At 35.9% G+C, this 17,160-nt stretch overlaps 1 protein-coding gene across 1 annotated transcript in view; it reads left to right on the top strand.

The window, feature by feature from the left end:
- Positions 1-17,160, top strand: part of DDX10 (DEAD-box helicase 10) — a 350,279-nt gene that overhangs the window by 38,402 nt on the left and 294,717 nt on the right. Inside the window, 2 exon segments of the mRNA XM_037841350.1 lie at positions 8,573-8,699; positions 13,018-13,180. Of these exon segments, the coding sequence (XP_037697278.1) occupies positions 8,573-8,699; positions 13,018-13,180 (290 nt within the window).

Here is a 17,160-nt window from a genome sequence, read left to right on the forward strand (position 1 = left end):
GCATCCTACAATGCAAGGGCCAGGCTCATCCTTGGGAGTTATATTTTACATTGTTAGGAAGACTTACATCTCTGAAAGTCTTGTCCCACGGAGAGAGGAAGGTAGTTTGAAGAGTTCAGTTTAGAGAGATAGAGCACATTTGAGCAACAAAAGAAGTTTTCTAGGGCTGACTCTTAGGCATTAATTATAAGTAGGCTTCGTTTTGCAGAAATAAGTTTCATAAGGGCAAGCTTTGAGATTAAGGGCTTGATTTATTAAATTGGGAGCCCTTATTGCTTAAGGGAATGGTAGGAATTCCCCAGGTGAGGAAGTTTAATAGTTTCATGTTTTTTCTCTAGGCCTTTAAGGGACTTTGCAAATACTTTTTATTTTCATTAAGATTTTATTCTTTATCCTAGGTTCCATGTTAAATAAAGTTGAATTAGGTTGTTTTTATGATCTGTAACTTTTTTAAGAATTAAAACCATGACTAACAACATCTAACATCACACAGATCAGTATTAGGATATAACACAGACACTGAGAACATTGTTAAGTTTTTAGGAATTTTATGCAATTTTAAAATATGACAAATTTCAGTTTAACAGAAGGATCCTAAACACTTTTTATGTAATATGTTAAACTATTTTAGCACTTCACTTTTACAAGGTGAAAGAACAAATCCTTTGTAACAGTTTTCCCTTAAGAGTGAGACTTGTCTTTTGAAATAGTTGACATAAACATTAACAAGGCTATTATTGTGATATGAAATAAAATTTTTGTCTTCTAGACAGAACTTATATGGTTAAGAAAAACTTTTTTTTATACCTTTTCATTAAGAGCAGTTGAACAGAGCAGCATTGACTATGACAGAATTCATTTTTATAAACTCTATAACTTTTGTTTTGGAGTCAGCAGTGATTATAAACAAAACTCACTTTCATACTAGGAATATGTTCACAAAATTAATATATTGTAGAACTGTGCTTTGAGGCAGTTGGAGGTCAGTAAGGTCTGCTCCCAAGCCATTCTTAAAGATATAGGGTCTATTTTCAAACCCTTGAGGCAGCACTTTTAAATGGGTTTGCCATTTAAAAGCAAATAGGTATTGAGAGTTAGGGTGAAGAGGGATACAAAAAAATGTGTCTTTAAGATCTGGAACCTGAATGCAGGCTGGCCTGCCCGGGGTGCCTTTATCCCACACAGACATGTTATTTGCTTAAGGGTATCCTTTGGCTTGTTAAGAGGCCTCAGTTCAGTAGGGGCCTTGGGGCAAACAAGGGGTTAAACACTGGCCTGGTCTGCCAGTCTTAAGGTGGCCCCCAGGGAGTGAAGAAGATCCCTCCCTAAAAGGGGGTGGTTGGTGAGTGGGGGGAATGGTGGTGCATTCAGGGACAATGAGAAATTGATGGGACATTAGAATGTCTCCAAGCCTACAAAGGAGAGGCGTGGTGAAGGTTTTATGTTTTGGCTTTAACATCAACTCCCATAACTAGGCGAGTCTGAGTGGAGGTAGGTCCAGAGTGGCAGTTCAGGACAGAATGTCTTTAGTATTAATTAAGAAATTAATAATCTTACCTGCCATGTCGAGTGTCACCCAAGGGTCCTCTAGGTTGATGGTCAGATTTGAAGTGAGCAGAGCCATAAGTGGCCTCAGACAACTTCAGTCTTCTTCACTTACTGTGAGCATGGCTGGAAGGGCTGTCCTGCCACCCTCTCCCCCCCTTCATGAGACAGTGCAGTCCCTGGGCCCAATGCCCATGTTGGTGGCACTTGGGACAAGGCCCCGGTGGATCCTGAGGTCGAGGGTTATCTTGAGGTTTCTGGCACTCTCTTTGCCAGTGACTCTCTGACCGACAATTGAAGTAGGCTTTTGAGGCTTGGAACCATGATTTGGGTGGCCTCAAGGGGCAGGGCACCTTTAACAGCAGCTGCAACAAGCTGAGCCTATTCCCTTGTCTTGTCTTTTGCTTATCTCTCTGTGTCTTTTCCTCCTCCTAGGCCTTGTTTTGATTGTTAAAGACAGAAAACAGTTTTAATAGGTCATTAGTGGGAGTTTGTGGGCCCATGGAGAGCTTTTGCAGCTTTCTCCAAATGTCAGAGGCAGAAAGGCTGGTGAAATGGGTGCCCAGCAAAATCTAACCTTCCCAGGAGTCTAGGCTGACATTGTTATACTTTTTAGGGCTTCCACTAGCCTTCCCGGGTTTTCCACTTTGTCTTGAGTGATCTCCCTTAGCTAATTATAATTAACTGACTTGGTGGTACATTTTCTTATGCCTTTTAGCAAACAGGTTTTAAAAGGGGATCATCAAGATTTTTCCTGTAATGGAAATTGAAACATGGGCATAACACAAGTAACAAGTCTTTTTTAGGTCTTTGTCTTGATAGAGAGCTATAAACATCAGGGCATAGAGAAGTTTTGACATACTTTCCTTGTCCTTTACAGACTGGTGGATGGTATTGTAATTGAGAGTCCCACTGAAGGGCTCTGTTTTCCCATTTTTAGCTTATAGACTGTTGGCATTTCCCATTTTCCTTGGAAAAGGAAATAGAGGAGCTTACAGACACAGGTCAGGGACTTTAACACCATCCTTGCCTGGAAGAATTCCAGGGCAAGACTCTCGAGAAGTTGGGGATTCAAACTGCGTACTGTCCTGCGAGATGTCTGGACCTATACTTATGGGGCATTTCCAAACACAGGTCAGAGAGTCTAACCCTGCCCGTGCCTGGAAGAACTCCAGGATAATGCCCTGGAGAGGTGGGGACTCAAACTCCGTGCTTTCCTGAGAGATGTCTGTACCTGTGCTTCCAGGGTGTTTCCAAATACCGTTCAGGGGCTTTAACCCTGCCCTGTCTCTCTGCTGCCCCAGTGATTTGGGAACATGGGGAGTGAAGTCTCCGGGTGTTTCCGGAACATCTCCCAGGGAAGATCTCTAGACCTATCCTCCTGAGGTGGGGACGCATGTTCCACCTGAGAGAATTCTAGGACGATACTCCCAGGAACACCTTTGTCCTGTAAGTTTTGTCTCCTGAGGGTTAATATGTGAACATGCTGTAGAAGAAGGGGAGCTTCATGTTCAGCTGCAAAGGGTCTCAATAGAGGCTAAACTATTAGGGTTTAGAGGGGAGATCTCCTGTTGGAAAGTACCTAATTCCCATGGGCGTAAACTAGAGGTGACTCCCTAGAATATCAAAGAGAATACCTTGTTTGGTACAAAAATCCTTAGCCCAATATCCTGTGTTACAAAGATGGAATGTCTCAGAAGATTGAAAGCCAGACAGAGGAGGAGGGAGATTCTCATGGAGACAGGGGGCAGGACCTCGTGGAAGAGGTAGAAAAAGGAACAGATCCAGCAGGAAGATGGGTCTGGGTGCTCAGAGGGGAGGAAAAGAGACAGTGTGGGGGAAGTCTTGGAGAACTGAAGGGAGAGAGAGAGAGACTTGATTTGGCTTCCATTGGATTCCTGCTCAACATGGGGAGGAGCCCCGTCAAGTCCCAAGGGCGGTATCACCTGCTGCCCTGAGCCTCTTGGATCTACACGACATGGAGACAGGCTCCTGTCACCTCTGAGGAGGGAGCCAGAGGCTCAGAGTGAACCAAGTTTATATCCTGGGGGAGCCAGATTGAAGCTCCTAGATTCCTAGAGACACAGAATTGCATAAAGACATAGAAGAGGATAGCAATGAGCTAAGTGAGAAGAAAAAGCGAAAGCACACAGCCTAGCTTCCTGGTCAATAGCCGTGACTTAACAGTCCAGATGGTTGGAGAGAAGTGTCTCCTGGCTTACACATCAAAATATATGCCAGGTTTCGGCTTCCAGATTCTTGGCCATGCCATGAGAAAGAATTCAAGTGCACAGCAAGCATAGGGGAAGCAGGCAAAAAATTTATTAAGTACATGTGTGAGAGGAACAAAGACAGAAGTGAGAAAGGCAGAGTCCCTTTGTTTGTTTGTTTTTTTTTTGTTTTTTTGTTTTTTTTTTTGAATAGTGATTGGTTTACAGAAAAATCATGGGAAAGAACAGAGTTCCCATATACCCACCTCCCCCAATCACACATTTGGTTTTCCCTATTATTAATACTTTGCATTAGTATGGTACACCTTGTTACAGTTGATGACACAATATTATAATAATTATATTAACTATAGTCCATAGTTTACATTAGGGCTCACTTTTTAACATTGTATACTTCTCTGTCTTTTAAAATTTTTGTTTTGGTAACATATTTACAACCTAAATTTTCACATTTTAACTACTTTCAAATATAAAATTCTGTGGTCTTAAGTATATTTACAGTGTTGTGCTGCCATTACCACCATCTATTATCAAAACTTTTCCATCACCCCAAGTAAAAGCTCTGTACCACTTAAGCTCTGACTCCCCATTCTCCACCCCTCAACCTGGCCCCTGGTAACCTATATTCTAGTTTCTGAATCTATGAATTTATATAGTCTAATTATTTAATGTCAGAGAGATCATACAATATTTGTCCTTTTGTGTCTGGTGTAAGGGCTAAGAAACCTGCATGATGTCTTCAAGGTTCATGTATCAGCACTTCATTCCTTTTTATGGCTAAATACTATCCCATTGGGGGTATACCACATTTTGTTTATCCATTCATCTGTTGATGGACACTTGGTTGGCATCCACCTTTGGCAATTGTGAATAATTCTATTATGAACATTGGTGTAAAAATGTCTCTTTGAGTCCTTGCCTTCAGTTCTTTTGGGTATATGCCTAGAAGCAGGATTTCCAGGTCTTATGGTAATTCTGTACTTAACTTTCTGAGAAATCACCAAACTATCCTCCACAGTGGCTGCACCATTTTACATTCCCACTATAGTGAACAAGTGTCCCTACTTTTCCATATCCTCTCCAACACTTACTTTTCTTTTTTTTGTTAGTAGCCATTCTAGTGGGTGTGAAATGGTATCTCATTGTGGTTTTGATTTGCATTTCCTTAGTGGCTAATGATGTTGAGCAGTTTTAAGAGTGCTTATTGACTATTTGTATGTCTTGAAGAAATGTCTATTCAAGTCTTCTGCCTGTTTTTTAATTGGTTTTTTTTTTTTTTTTTTTTTGTTAAGTTGTAGAATTTCTTTATATGTTCCAGGTATTAAACCCTTAATCAGACATATGATTTCCTAATATTTTCACCCATTCTATAGTTTGTCTTTTTACTTTCTTGATAAAGTCCTTTGACACATAAAAGTTTTTATTTTTTGTTGTAGTGCATTTATTTTTTCCTTTTGTTACTTGTGCTCTTGGTGTAAAGACTTAAGAAACCATTGCCTAACAAAAGGTCCTGAAGATGTTTCCCTTTGCTTTCTTCTAGGAGTTTTATACTTTTGGCTCTTATATTTAAGTCTTTGATCCATTTTAAGTTGGTTTTTATATATGGTGCTAGTAGGGGTCCACTTTCATTCTTTTGCATAGAGATATCCAGTTTCCCCAGCACTGTTTGTGGAAAGACTGTTCTTTCCCCCATTGAATGGACTTGTAAGATGGCCACAGAAGTGAAGGTTTATTTCTGAACTTTCAATTCGATTCAGTTGGTCTATATATGTCCTTGTGCTAGTACCACACAGTTTTAGCTTTGTGGTAAGTTTGATTGTCAGGAAGTGTTGAGTCCATGTATGCAGGGCAAGTATCAGATGAATAAGAGCTGAAAAAATTCTGATCAGTTGAGTATGAGCTATTCTAAAGTTCTAGAGTAAGTTGAACCAAGTGTCAAAGAAGAGTTATAGCACAAAGCCATTCAGCAAGTAAACTCTAGGCAAGAGAGAGAAACTGACCTCCAGAATAAACTCATTGAGAAAATCAGATGACTAGACACCAGCAAAAAAAATCATGTCACACTATGAAACAGGAAGATATGGCCCAGTCAAAGGAACTAATTGAAACTTCAGATGAGATACAGGAGTTGAAGCAATCAATTCATGATGTTCAAACAAATCTCCTAAATCATTTCAAAGCAATGAAAGAAAATGTGGCAAAAGAGATGAAGAATGTAAAAAAGACACTGGGTGTGTATAAAGAAGAATTAAAAAAAAAAAAAAAACAGAACTTATGGGAATGAAAGACCCAGTAGAAGAGATAAAAAATACAGTGGAGACATATGTCAGCAGATTTGAAGAGGCGGAAGAAAAGATCCGCTAACTAGAGGATAGGATGTCTGAATTCTTACAGACAAAAGAACAGATAGGGAAATGAATGGAAAAATTTGAGTAGGGTCCCAGGAAATTGAATGACAGCATGAAGCACACAGATATACACATCATAGGTGTTCCAGAGGGAGAAGAGAGGAAAAAGGGTCAAAATGAATGTTTGAGGAACTAGTGGACAAAAATTTCCCAACTCTTATGAAAGACTTCAATACACAAGTCCAAGAAGTGCAGTGTACTCCAACAGAATAAATCCAAATAGACCTACTCCAACACACTTACTGATAAGACTGTCAAATGCCAGAGATAACGAGAGAATCCTGAAAGCAGGAAGAGTAAAGCGATTCGTCACATACACAAAGTTAAGTGCTGATATCTCATCAGAAACAATGGAGGCCAGAGAGCACTGGTATGATATATTTAAAATACTGAAAGAGAGAAACTTCTGGCCAAGAATTCTTATCTGTCAAAACTGCCCTTTAAAGATGAGGGAGAGTTTAAAATATTCACAGATAAACAGAAACTGAGAGTGGTCCTTAATAAGAGACCTGCCCTACAAGAAATACTAAAGGGAGTGCTACCGGCTGATAGGAAAAGACAGGAGAGAGAGTTTGTAGAAGAGAGTAAGCATGAAGAATATCAGTAAAAAGAGAGACAAAAACAAGATATGACATATAAAAGCCAAAGGGTAAAATGGTTAAAGAAAGTACTGCCTTTACAGTAGTGACATTGAATGATAATGGCTTAAACTCCTCAGTCAAAAGACATAAACTGGTGGAATGGATAAAATATGATCCATCTATATGCTGTCTACAAGAGACTGACTTTCAACCCAAGGGCACAAATAGGTTGAAAGTAGAAAGTTGGAAAAAGATATTCCATGTAAACAGAAACCAGAAAAGAACGATGGTAGCTATAGTAATACCAGACAGAATAGACTTGAACTGCAAAATTGTTAAAAGAAACAAAGAAGGACACTATAAATTAATAAAAGGGGCAACCCAACAAGAAGAAATAACAATCATAAATATTTATGCACATAACCAGGGTGTCCCAATTAAAATGAGGCAAACACTGGCAAAACTGATGGGGGAAATAGATATCTCTACAATAATATTTGGGGACTTTTAGATACCACTATCATCAACAGATAGAGCATCTAAAAAGAGGATCAACAAAGAAACAGAGAACTTGAATAATGTGTTAAATGAACTAGACCTAACACGTTTACAGAACACTGTACCCCAAAACAGCAGTATAAACATTTAAGTGTTCATGGGTCATTCTCCAGGATAGACCACATTTGGGTCACAAAACAGGTCTCAATAAATTTAAAAAGATTGAATTATACAAAGCACTTTCTCTGATCATAATGGAATGAAACTGGAAATCAATATCAGGCAGAAGATAGGAAAATTCACAAATTTATGGAGGTGAAACAACACTCTTAAATAATCAGTGGGTCAAAGAAGAAAGTACAAGAGAAATAGGTAAATATCTCAAGACAAATAAAAATAAGAACACAGCATATCAAAACTTACAGGATGCAGCAAAGGCATTGTTGAGATGGAAATTTATTGCCCTAAATGCCTACGTTAAGAAGGAAGAAAGAGCTGAGTTCAAAGATCTAACAGCACACCTGAAGGAGTTAGAAAAAGAACAGACTAATCCCAAAGGCAAACAGAAGGAAAGAAATAAAGAATAAAGCAGAAATAAATGAACTTATCAGTATTTTTGAAATAGAATTCTAAAAATGGGTTAGTTCAAAGAGTAAAGGCATATTTGTTTCTCTCCAACATTTTATGAAAAATGTCAAACGTAGCGCAATTGAGTTTTACAATAAGCTTCATATACCCGAGAACTAGATGCTACCTAGTAGTAGCATCCATTTACTATCCATTTATCCATCCCTCTAACCAGCCCATTTTTGATCCGTTTCAAAGTAAATTTCAAAGACATCTTCACCTTTTCCCCTAGATACTTTAGTACATTTATTTGCTAATTCGAATTCAATATTTCTATAGTTTTTTTATGTAAAATTTACATACAATGAAGTATAGAAAAAGTATATATTTGCTGAGTTTTTGCAAATGTGTATACCTCTGTAACCCCAACCTAAAAAGATGTAGAATGTTACCATCAACCCTGTATGTTCCCTCATGTCCCTTCATAGTCAATCCCTGACACCTCTCAGAGGCAACCACTGTTGGCATGTGTATTTCTGATATATTTTAAGGGTTTTGAACATATTTTGGTCATATGATGAATTCATTTCCTGAGGGACAATAAAGAAGAAAAATTCTTTTATGGGTGGGACAAGGATTTCTTTAAGAGATGTACTATTGTTAAATTTAAGTGGCTTTTTTGGGGGGGTGTGTGTGGTTATAGCAAATTTTTAATGCTTTTTTTTTCTCTTAATTTTATAAGCACCCCTGCCACTTTGGAACAGAACTACATAATCTGTGAACTGCAACAAAAAATAAGTGTGCTATATTCCTTTTTGAGAAGCCATCTGAAGAAGAAGAGTATTGTGTTTTTCTCCAGTTGTAAGGAGGTACCAAATGTTTATTTTTCTTTCTGAACTTACTCATCTTCAATCATCTCTTTTGAAATATCAGATGCCTGATAGACAAGTAGTAGTTTTTACCCTGAATGAGAAATACAGTGGTAGGTGTAATGAAGTTGCTGTAGATGATGAGAGCTTATGTCTTTGTTCTAAAGGAACTTCTGGATGAGACTTTAGGCTCTATCAGGGCAGTAACTATCTGTCTTTACTTCAGAGTTGTTAGCATCTAGGTCAATACTAGGAACATAGTAGTCCTCAATGAATGTTGGTAGAACAAATAATTGAATGGCTAGGTATAATCTGACACCACCCAATCCTCCATCAAGTCTGATCTGAATATGCCATTTATTTCCATGCCTCATGTCTTTGTTCATGTTACTGTCTCTGGAATGTCCTCCCTGCAAACCTTCACCCTAAAGCTGGGGAAATACTTATTATCTGTAAGGCTAAGCTCAAGGTATACCTGAAAGTCCTTTTCTGACACGTCCAAATCTCCTTTTTAGAATCAACTGCTCCCTCCCTTACCCTTCTATAGTATTTTGTTTGTACCTTTTATTTATTTAGTCGATAAATGTTTCTTAAAAACATTGCTAGGAATCAGGGATTCAGAGTTATATATTAAAACTTGACCTCTTCCCTCACTGAGGAAGGGTCATGGTGCATTTTTGTACATTAGTTTTCCTCTAATATATTTCAAATTCCCTGATGCCATGTATAGCTGTTGGCTATATAGTAGATTGATTTTAGATTTATAGCTTTTGGTATAGCTTAGCATGGTAAATATGCAGGTGAGTTTCTCCCAGCTTTGGGGGAAGATAAGAGGTGGTCTGTTTTTTTTTTTTTTTTTCTTCCCCTCTCTCATAAAGCAGTTTTACTTCCACATCACACAGTCCATCCAATGTGTTTAGTTAGTGGCTCTCATTGTGATCACAAAGTTGTGTTTTCATCACCACAGTCAATTTTAGAACATTTTCATTGCTCCAAAAAGAAAAACCACATAAACATTATACCCCCTTATTATTAACACTTAGCATCGGTGTGATACATTTGTTACAATTGATGAAAGAATATTATAATATTACTGTTAATTTTAGTCCATAATTTGCATTAGGTGTATTTTTCCCCCATATACCACTCTATTATTAACTTCTTGTAATAGTGACATACATTTGTTCTAGTTCATGGAAGAAAATTTTTATATTTGTACTATTAACCACCTTCATCATCCACAATAGGGTTCACTATGTTATACAGTTCCATGTTTTATCCTTTAGCTTTCCTTCTAATGACATACATGATCCTAAACTTCTTTTAACTACAATCACGATTCAGTGCTGTTCATTACATTGACAGTAATGTACTACCATCACCTCTGTCCATTTCCAAACATTTACAATCAACCTTATTAAAAATTCTGTACAAATTAAGTATTAGCTCCTCATTCTCTACCATCATTCTATCTTCTGGTAACCTATATTCTAGATATTAACTCCATGAATTTACAAATTATAATTAGTTTATGTTAGTGAGATCATACAGTTTTATCCTCTTGTGTCTGGCTTATTTCTTGCAACATAATATCCTCAGGGTTCATTCACATTGTCACATGTATCAGGACTCCATTCCTTCTTACTGCTGAATAATATTCCATTGTGTGTATATATATATATATATATATATATATATATATGCCACATTTTGTTTACCATTCATCGGTTGATGGACACTTGGGCTGTTTCCATTTTTTGGTAATTTTGAAAAATGCCGCTATGAGCATCGGTGTGCAAATATTTGTTTGGGTCCCTGATTTCAGTTCTTCTGGGTATATACCTAGCAGTGGGATGGCTGGATCATATGGCGATTCTGTAGCTTCCTGAGGAACTGCCAAACTGTCTTCCACAGCAGCCGTATCATTCTACATTCCCACCAGCAGTGAATGAGTGTTCCTATTTCATCACATCCTCTCCAACACGTGCAGTTTTTTATTTTTTTAACAGTGGCCATTCTAGTAGGTGTGAAATGATATCTCTTTATGGTTTTGATTTGTGTTTCCCTAATAGCTAGTGATGTTGAGCATCTTTTCATGTGTTTTTTAGCCCTTTGCATTTCCTCTGGAAAAATGCCTATTCAAGTCATTTGCTCATATTTTAATTGGGTTGTTTGTTTTTTTATTATTGAGTTGTATATATTCTGGATATTAAACCCTTATTGGACATGTGGTTTCCAAATACTCTCTCCCATTGAAAACGTTACCTTTTTACCTTTTTGACAAAGTCCTTCGAAGCACGAAAGTCTTCGATTTTGAGGAGGTACCATTTATCTATTTTTTAATGCAATTTTATTTAGATATATTCATATACTGTACAGTCTTCCAAAGTGTACAGTCAGTTGTTCTCGGTATCATCACATAGTTGTGTATTCATCACCACAATGTTTTGAACATTTTCATTACTCCAAAAAATAAGAATAAGAATAAAAATAAAAATAAAAATAAAAGTAAAAAAGAATACCCAAAAAGCTCAAAGTCCTCCCCCCCCCCATTATTCATTTACCTTTTGTCCCCCTTTTTTCTACTCATTTACCCATACACTGGATAAAGGAAGTGTGAGCCACAAGGTTTTCACAATCACACAGTCACACTGTATAAGCTGTATAGTTATATGATCATTTTCAGGAAGCAAGGATACTGGATTGCAGTTCAACAGTTTCAGGTATTTCCTTCTAGCTATTCTTGTACACGAAAAACTGAAAAGGGCTATCTATAAAATGCATAAGAATAACCTCCAGAATGGCCTCTTGACTGTTTGGAATCTCTCACCCACTGAAACTATTTTGTTTCATTTCTCTTCCCCCTTTTGGTCAGGAAGGTTTTCTCAATTGCAGAGTGCCGGGCCCAGGTTCATCCCCAGGAGTCATATCCCACATTGCCAGGGAGATTTACACCTCTGGGAGTAAATGGACTCAATTTAAATCTTTCTCATTTTCTATATGTACTTTTACTAATAATGATTTGCCTGTCAGTGCATCTGTTTCTGTATTTCTCCATTCCCATCTCACTTTCAAGGTGGCCCTTTCTACAACTTTATGAAAGAAAGACATTGAGTCCATCTATCCCTATTTTTTTTTAGTACATTGTCTCAGGATGAGAAAATCTCCCTGGCACCAGATTGTTGCTGTTGAGAAAGTCAGTGACTGATGACTGGTTAATCATCAGTCATTGACTGATGAAAAGTCACTGACTGATGACTTTTGCAATTCAGGTGGCTTCCGATTCTTTACTTTCAACGAAATCAAAGGGAGACTTAATGGAATTCTTAAGTTGATAGATGATTACAAATAATTTCTGATATCTGTTGTGATTTTGGGCATATTATATTTTGGGAATTCAAAGAGTTAAGTTTCCTTACGGTCCCTATTTTGTATTTATGTGAACACATTTTCTTAATGCTACTTTAGAAAGAGAAAATAGGAATAAAGTGATGCTGAACTCTCCCTCACTCTACTAATAAATATTATTCATATGAATACATAAACTAATTGAGAAATAAAACTAAAACAACAGTCAGCTCCATTTTGTGCCATATATTAAGAGATGTATTTACAAAAAATTTTATTTTTTATGTCTAACAGTTATGTTTCTAACATTTCTTGTTTGGGTTGGTTCCATATTACTAATAATTGTGATAATACCTCAGTATGAGAATAAAATGTTTTACACAGCCTTATGACCATAGGAAATAAAGAGTTAAGACTGATATACATGATTTAGTTGTAGAGAATTTGAATTATGATAAGGTGATAAATAAAAGATTTTTCAAGCATAAAACTAAGATAAAATTCTGTGGAGTCATGAAATAGAATGATGAATTTAAGAAGGAAAGGAAATGTAAAATTTCTTCCCAGTAAAGAGGAGTTTATGTATTTAAATGGCTGTTGGTGGGTATCAGGCTCTGGTGTTTAGAATCTATTGGATACATTTATAAGAGGTAAGTGTTTAATTTAAAATATCAATATGTATGATATATCAGAAATCACCTTCTTTGCAATAGCTTAAATTGGAAAATTTTCAGGCATCAACTTAAAAATGTTAATCATATTTTTTTTTCAAAAATTTTTTAAATACTTGAGCCTAAAAGTTTGAAGACCGCAACTCTTAGATTACATTTCTCTTTTTCTTGTACCTATTTTAAAAATACATATATATTGGTGAAGTTTGTGCTCCTTAAAACGTATTTGCTATTTCTCATAAGCTTACTTTGCTGTTGCCATCCAGAAGTACCAAACACATTTTTCTCTTAATGTCCAGGTTCAGTATCTGTACCGTGTGTTCTGCCGGCTACGTCCTGGAATTTCAATCCTTGCCCTCCATGGCCGACAGCAGCAGATGAGAAGAATGGAAGTCTATAATGAATTTATCCGCAAGAGAGCTGCTGTACTCTTTGCTACTGATATTGCAGCCAGGGGGCTGGGTAAGAAAACTTTCTAGGAGTCAATATGCTGTGATCATGGGAAGTATAATTTGCTTCTAAACAGATGTATTTTGGAATTTCCAAGAGACTCAAGTAATTGAGCTTTCTTTTCTTTCCTCTTATGTTACAAGAGAAAAGTAAGTAAATTCATCTTAAAGATAATTAAAGTTAAGGATACATGTTGGGTGAGTGAAAATTTAAGTAGTATCTTCATTTTTGTACTTTTACTATTGTTTCATGATAATTGCACCATAAATTCTGAGGAGGCTATAAAATCATCAAAAGAGGATTAAAGGCTTAAAGATACAAACAAAATAAGGTTTAAGATATAAAAAAAGTAAGATTTTTTCACTCTTAAGTTTGATCCCATTTCTTTGAAAATTGGAGACTTGTGGATAGAAATTGTAACTCATTTAGTAGGAAAAATCAGTGAAATCCGTCTTATCACCAACCATTCCAATTTTTATTTTAAAGTCATTATTATGTATTCCAAACTTTCAAAAAACCATTGTGTTAATATTCTTAAACTAGTGGCTTTAGGGCAATGGGAGTATTTAGAATAGAAAACTAGTTTAGAGATTGGAACAAAGGATGTTAATAGTTCAGTGGTAATTTGAATTCTTGAATCATTTTATTTGTGTTTTTAAAACCTATTATGGAAAATTTTAAACAGACACAAAAACACAGTAAATCTAATGAACTCTCATATGCACATTACCCAGTTCAGTATTTATCTTTTTATGACCCGCCTTACCCCCTGCCACTTTTGGAGTATTTTAAAAGGGTATCTCCGATACTGTATCAGTTAATCCCTTAATATTTAAACATTTTCAGCCATTTTAGGTTAACATCACATGACTGGAGACAATAGCCGGGTATGCATATTTTAAAAAATTTCTCTAGGCTATTTTCTCAGCCTCACAACTCATTCCTCCTCTCTTCTTCCAACCTCCCATCACTATTTGACTTTGTGCTTGTATCTATATCAGACTCTGATTTTTTTTTTTTTTTATTGGAACAGTTGTAGGTTTACAGAAAAATCATGCAGAAGAAACAGAGTTCTCATATACCTCTCTTCCCCCAAGTTAACATCACATCTGCTTTTTGAACTTAAAATAGTTCAGGTCAACACAAGCAAACTTTTAAGGACTAGGTTCCTTTTTTTTCCCCTCTTCTTTAAATGTTTTAAAAAATATATCACAAGGATACTCAGAATGAATAGATACCGATATCTTGTCATTTTCTTTGGATTTCATTTTTTTTAAAATGAGGTAAATCAAATAAATAATAGAGGTAGTTGAGTCCTTTTTCCTTCCCTTCCTCAGTCCCATTTCATTCCCTCCTCTCCTTAGACAGTTATTTTCATAGTTGGTGTGTATCATTTTAGTTTAGAGTTCTTTACCTATAGTCTAAAGAATGCATGATAGAATTCAGGGGGTTTGTGAACTTGGGTGGGGGAAAAATTACATATTTCCCCCATCAGTTAACTGAAATTTAGTATTTCCTATAATGAATATAAGCAGCAAACCATGGTAGTAGTTAGTAGCACCTGTGACTTTGTTGCGATTTGAAATCAGATATTTTCATATCGTTATGGTTTTTGCAGATACCTTGAAATATTGTGAAATATTGTTGACAGTCATTACTGTTTTTTTTTTGTAGTTGTTTGACCCACAATTAGATTGTGTTTTTTAATATGGTATTAACAAATACATTACTATATCAAATTCATCAAAAGTGTTTGTCTGTATTTCATTATCGTCGTTTTCTGTGTAATCTCATATATTTTATTTTATGCATTTAAAAACATTTTGAGAAGGGATTCGTAGGTTTCATCTGTAGCACAAAAAAGGTTAAGAACCTCTGTTCTAGTTTATTTAGAAGTTTACTTTATGCAAATACTCATAAATAATATATACTATTATCTTGGGTGGTTTTAAAATTTATTTAAGTGGTATCATTATACATATTAGTCTATGACTTGCTTTTGAAGTCTTTCCATGTTGATGTATAAAGATCCAGTTTGTGTAGAGTATCCCATAGTTTGAATTTGTTTATCTATTCCTATAATAATTGACATTTAAGTTTCCTCTTTTTTTTTTTCCTGTTCTAAAAAATGTGCAATGAATATCCTGAAGCCATCTTCTTGTTTAAATGTCCAAGAATTTCTGAAAGATATATCAGTATCTATTTTTTGGGGGTGGTGGGGGTGTTTAAATTTATTTTGAAATAAAAATAAAAAATGCCTCTGATAAAAATTGCAGACTGTTCATAAAGGTATAAAATAAAACAAAAGTCTCACCTCCCACATAACCCCCCCAATATCAAAAGTAGCCTCTGTTGACAGTTCATGTGTTCTTCCAGAAAAAAAATTATATATGCATAAATAGTAATAATAATGGTTAATGTTTCTTGATGGCTTACTCTGGGCCAAACCTTGAATCCTCACAACAATCCTAAGATTAGATGCTGTTATTAGCTCCATTTTACACCTGAGGTAACTGAACCCAGAAGTGACTTTCCCAAGGCTGCATGGCTAGTAATACCAGTATCTATTTTAAAACTTTATTTTTTTAAAAGTGAGTTTTGTTTTAAATAAATTATACATGTGCTTGTTTAAAAAATTCAGAGTTAAAATGAAATAGTAGGTCCTTCTCTACTCCTCCTCATTACCCAGCAGCAACTACTTAAAACTCTTATTTCTTCTTTTGGTATTTAACTTTGTTTCTAAGTAATGTTCTTATACTGCCTTTATTTATCAAGTTTAGAAATTATCTAATAACTTCTTTTTTTTAAAGCAGTTTTATTGAGATAAATTCCCATACCATACATCTAATAACTTCTTTTTATGATAGTTGAGGATTTACTGTAATTCTTTTGCTATCCCCCATCCTTTCAACATTTACATTATTTATTGTTTGCTGCTGAGGGAAGAAGTATACCTAGATTGTTTCCTTTCTCATACTTAAAAAAAATTTTTTTTTCCTTGCATTAATAATTGCTTTGTTATAAATTTCATTATAAAATTCTTTCTCTGTTTTTCTCTATTTCTCCATTAATTTCTTCCATTTTATTTTTCTTTTCTCATTTTTGGAGTGATACTTGACCTCTTGATTAATCCTCCAATTTTCCTGTTTTTTGTCTCTTATTGTCCATCTCTTTATTTTTCTTATTCTTTCCGGGGTATTTATTTGCTTTTATATTTCAACTTTCCTATAAAATTTTTCATTTTTAAATTCTCAGAGCTCCTTGTTTTTTTACAACCTCTTGTTTTTGTTGATGGATGGAGTGTTTTCTTTCCTCTCTGAGGAGATATATATATATATATATATATATATACACATATATATATATATTTATGGTTCTTTTCTCTGCATTATTTGTTTCTGCTGAGTGCCATTTTTTTTTTCTGTCATATTTGAGGCTTTTCTCAAATGTCTACAATTGGATGTCTCTTTATGTTTAAAAACGAGACACCAAAAAGCTTATTTGAATTAATTTTTACATGGATGAGGCTTGTTGACTGATGGCCTTTATTATAAGGCAGTTTGGATAGAGTTGACCATTTTGTATGGGACCCCAAATGTCAAAGTCGTCTCTCTTTGAACATTCCGTTTCTTCAGAGAAGAATACCTCATTCTCCTAAGCAGAGATTAAACTTTCTGCTGGCTTTTTGGGAGCCTAGCAAGGAAGTAAGCTCAGAGGCCTCACCGTCAGTATTCCTGTTTTCACTCCAAATCTCGTGCCCCCTGCGTTCCACTCTGTCCAGTATCCTAGGGTCTGAAACCCTTCTCCAGAATAAGACTTCCGGTCTCCATTCGGAGACTCAAAGGCACAGCATAAGGGAGAGAGTCTGAGGATTTAACTGCTGCTGTCTGCCTCCCTTCCTCTTTACAGCCCTGAAACATGCCCTGCCTTTTGACCTTCTGAGGTACCTGACTACTTCAAATACAGGATGGGGTGGGGTATTCTAAATATCT

This window comes from Choloepus didactylus, chromosome 6, assembly GCF_015220235.1.
Source record: "Choloepus didactylus isolate mChoDid1 chromosome 6, mChoDid1.pri, whole genome shotgun sequence".
Lineage (NCBI taxonomy): Eukaryota > Metazoa > Chordata > Mammalia > Pilosa > Megalonychidae > Choloepus > Choloepus didactylus.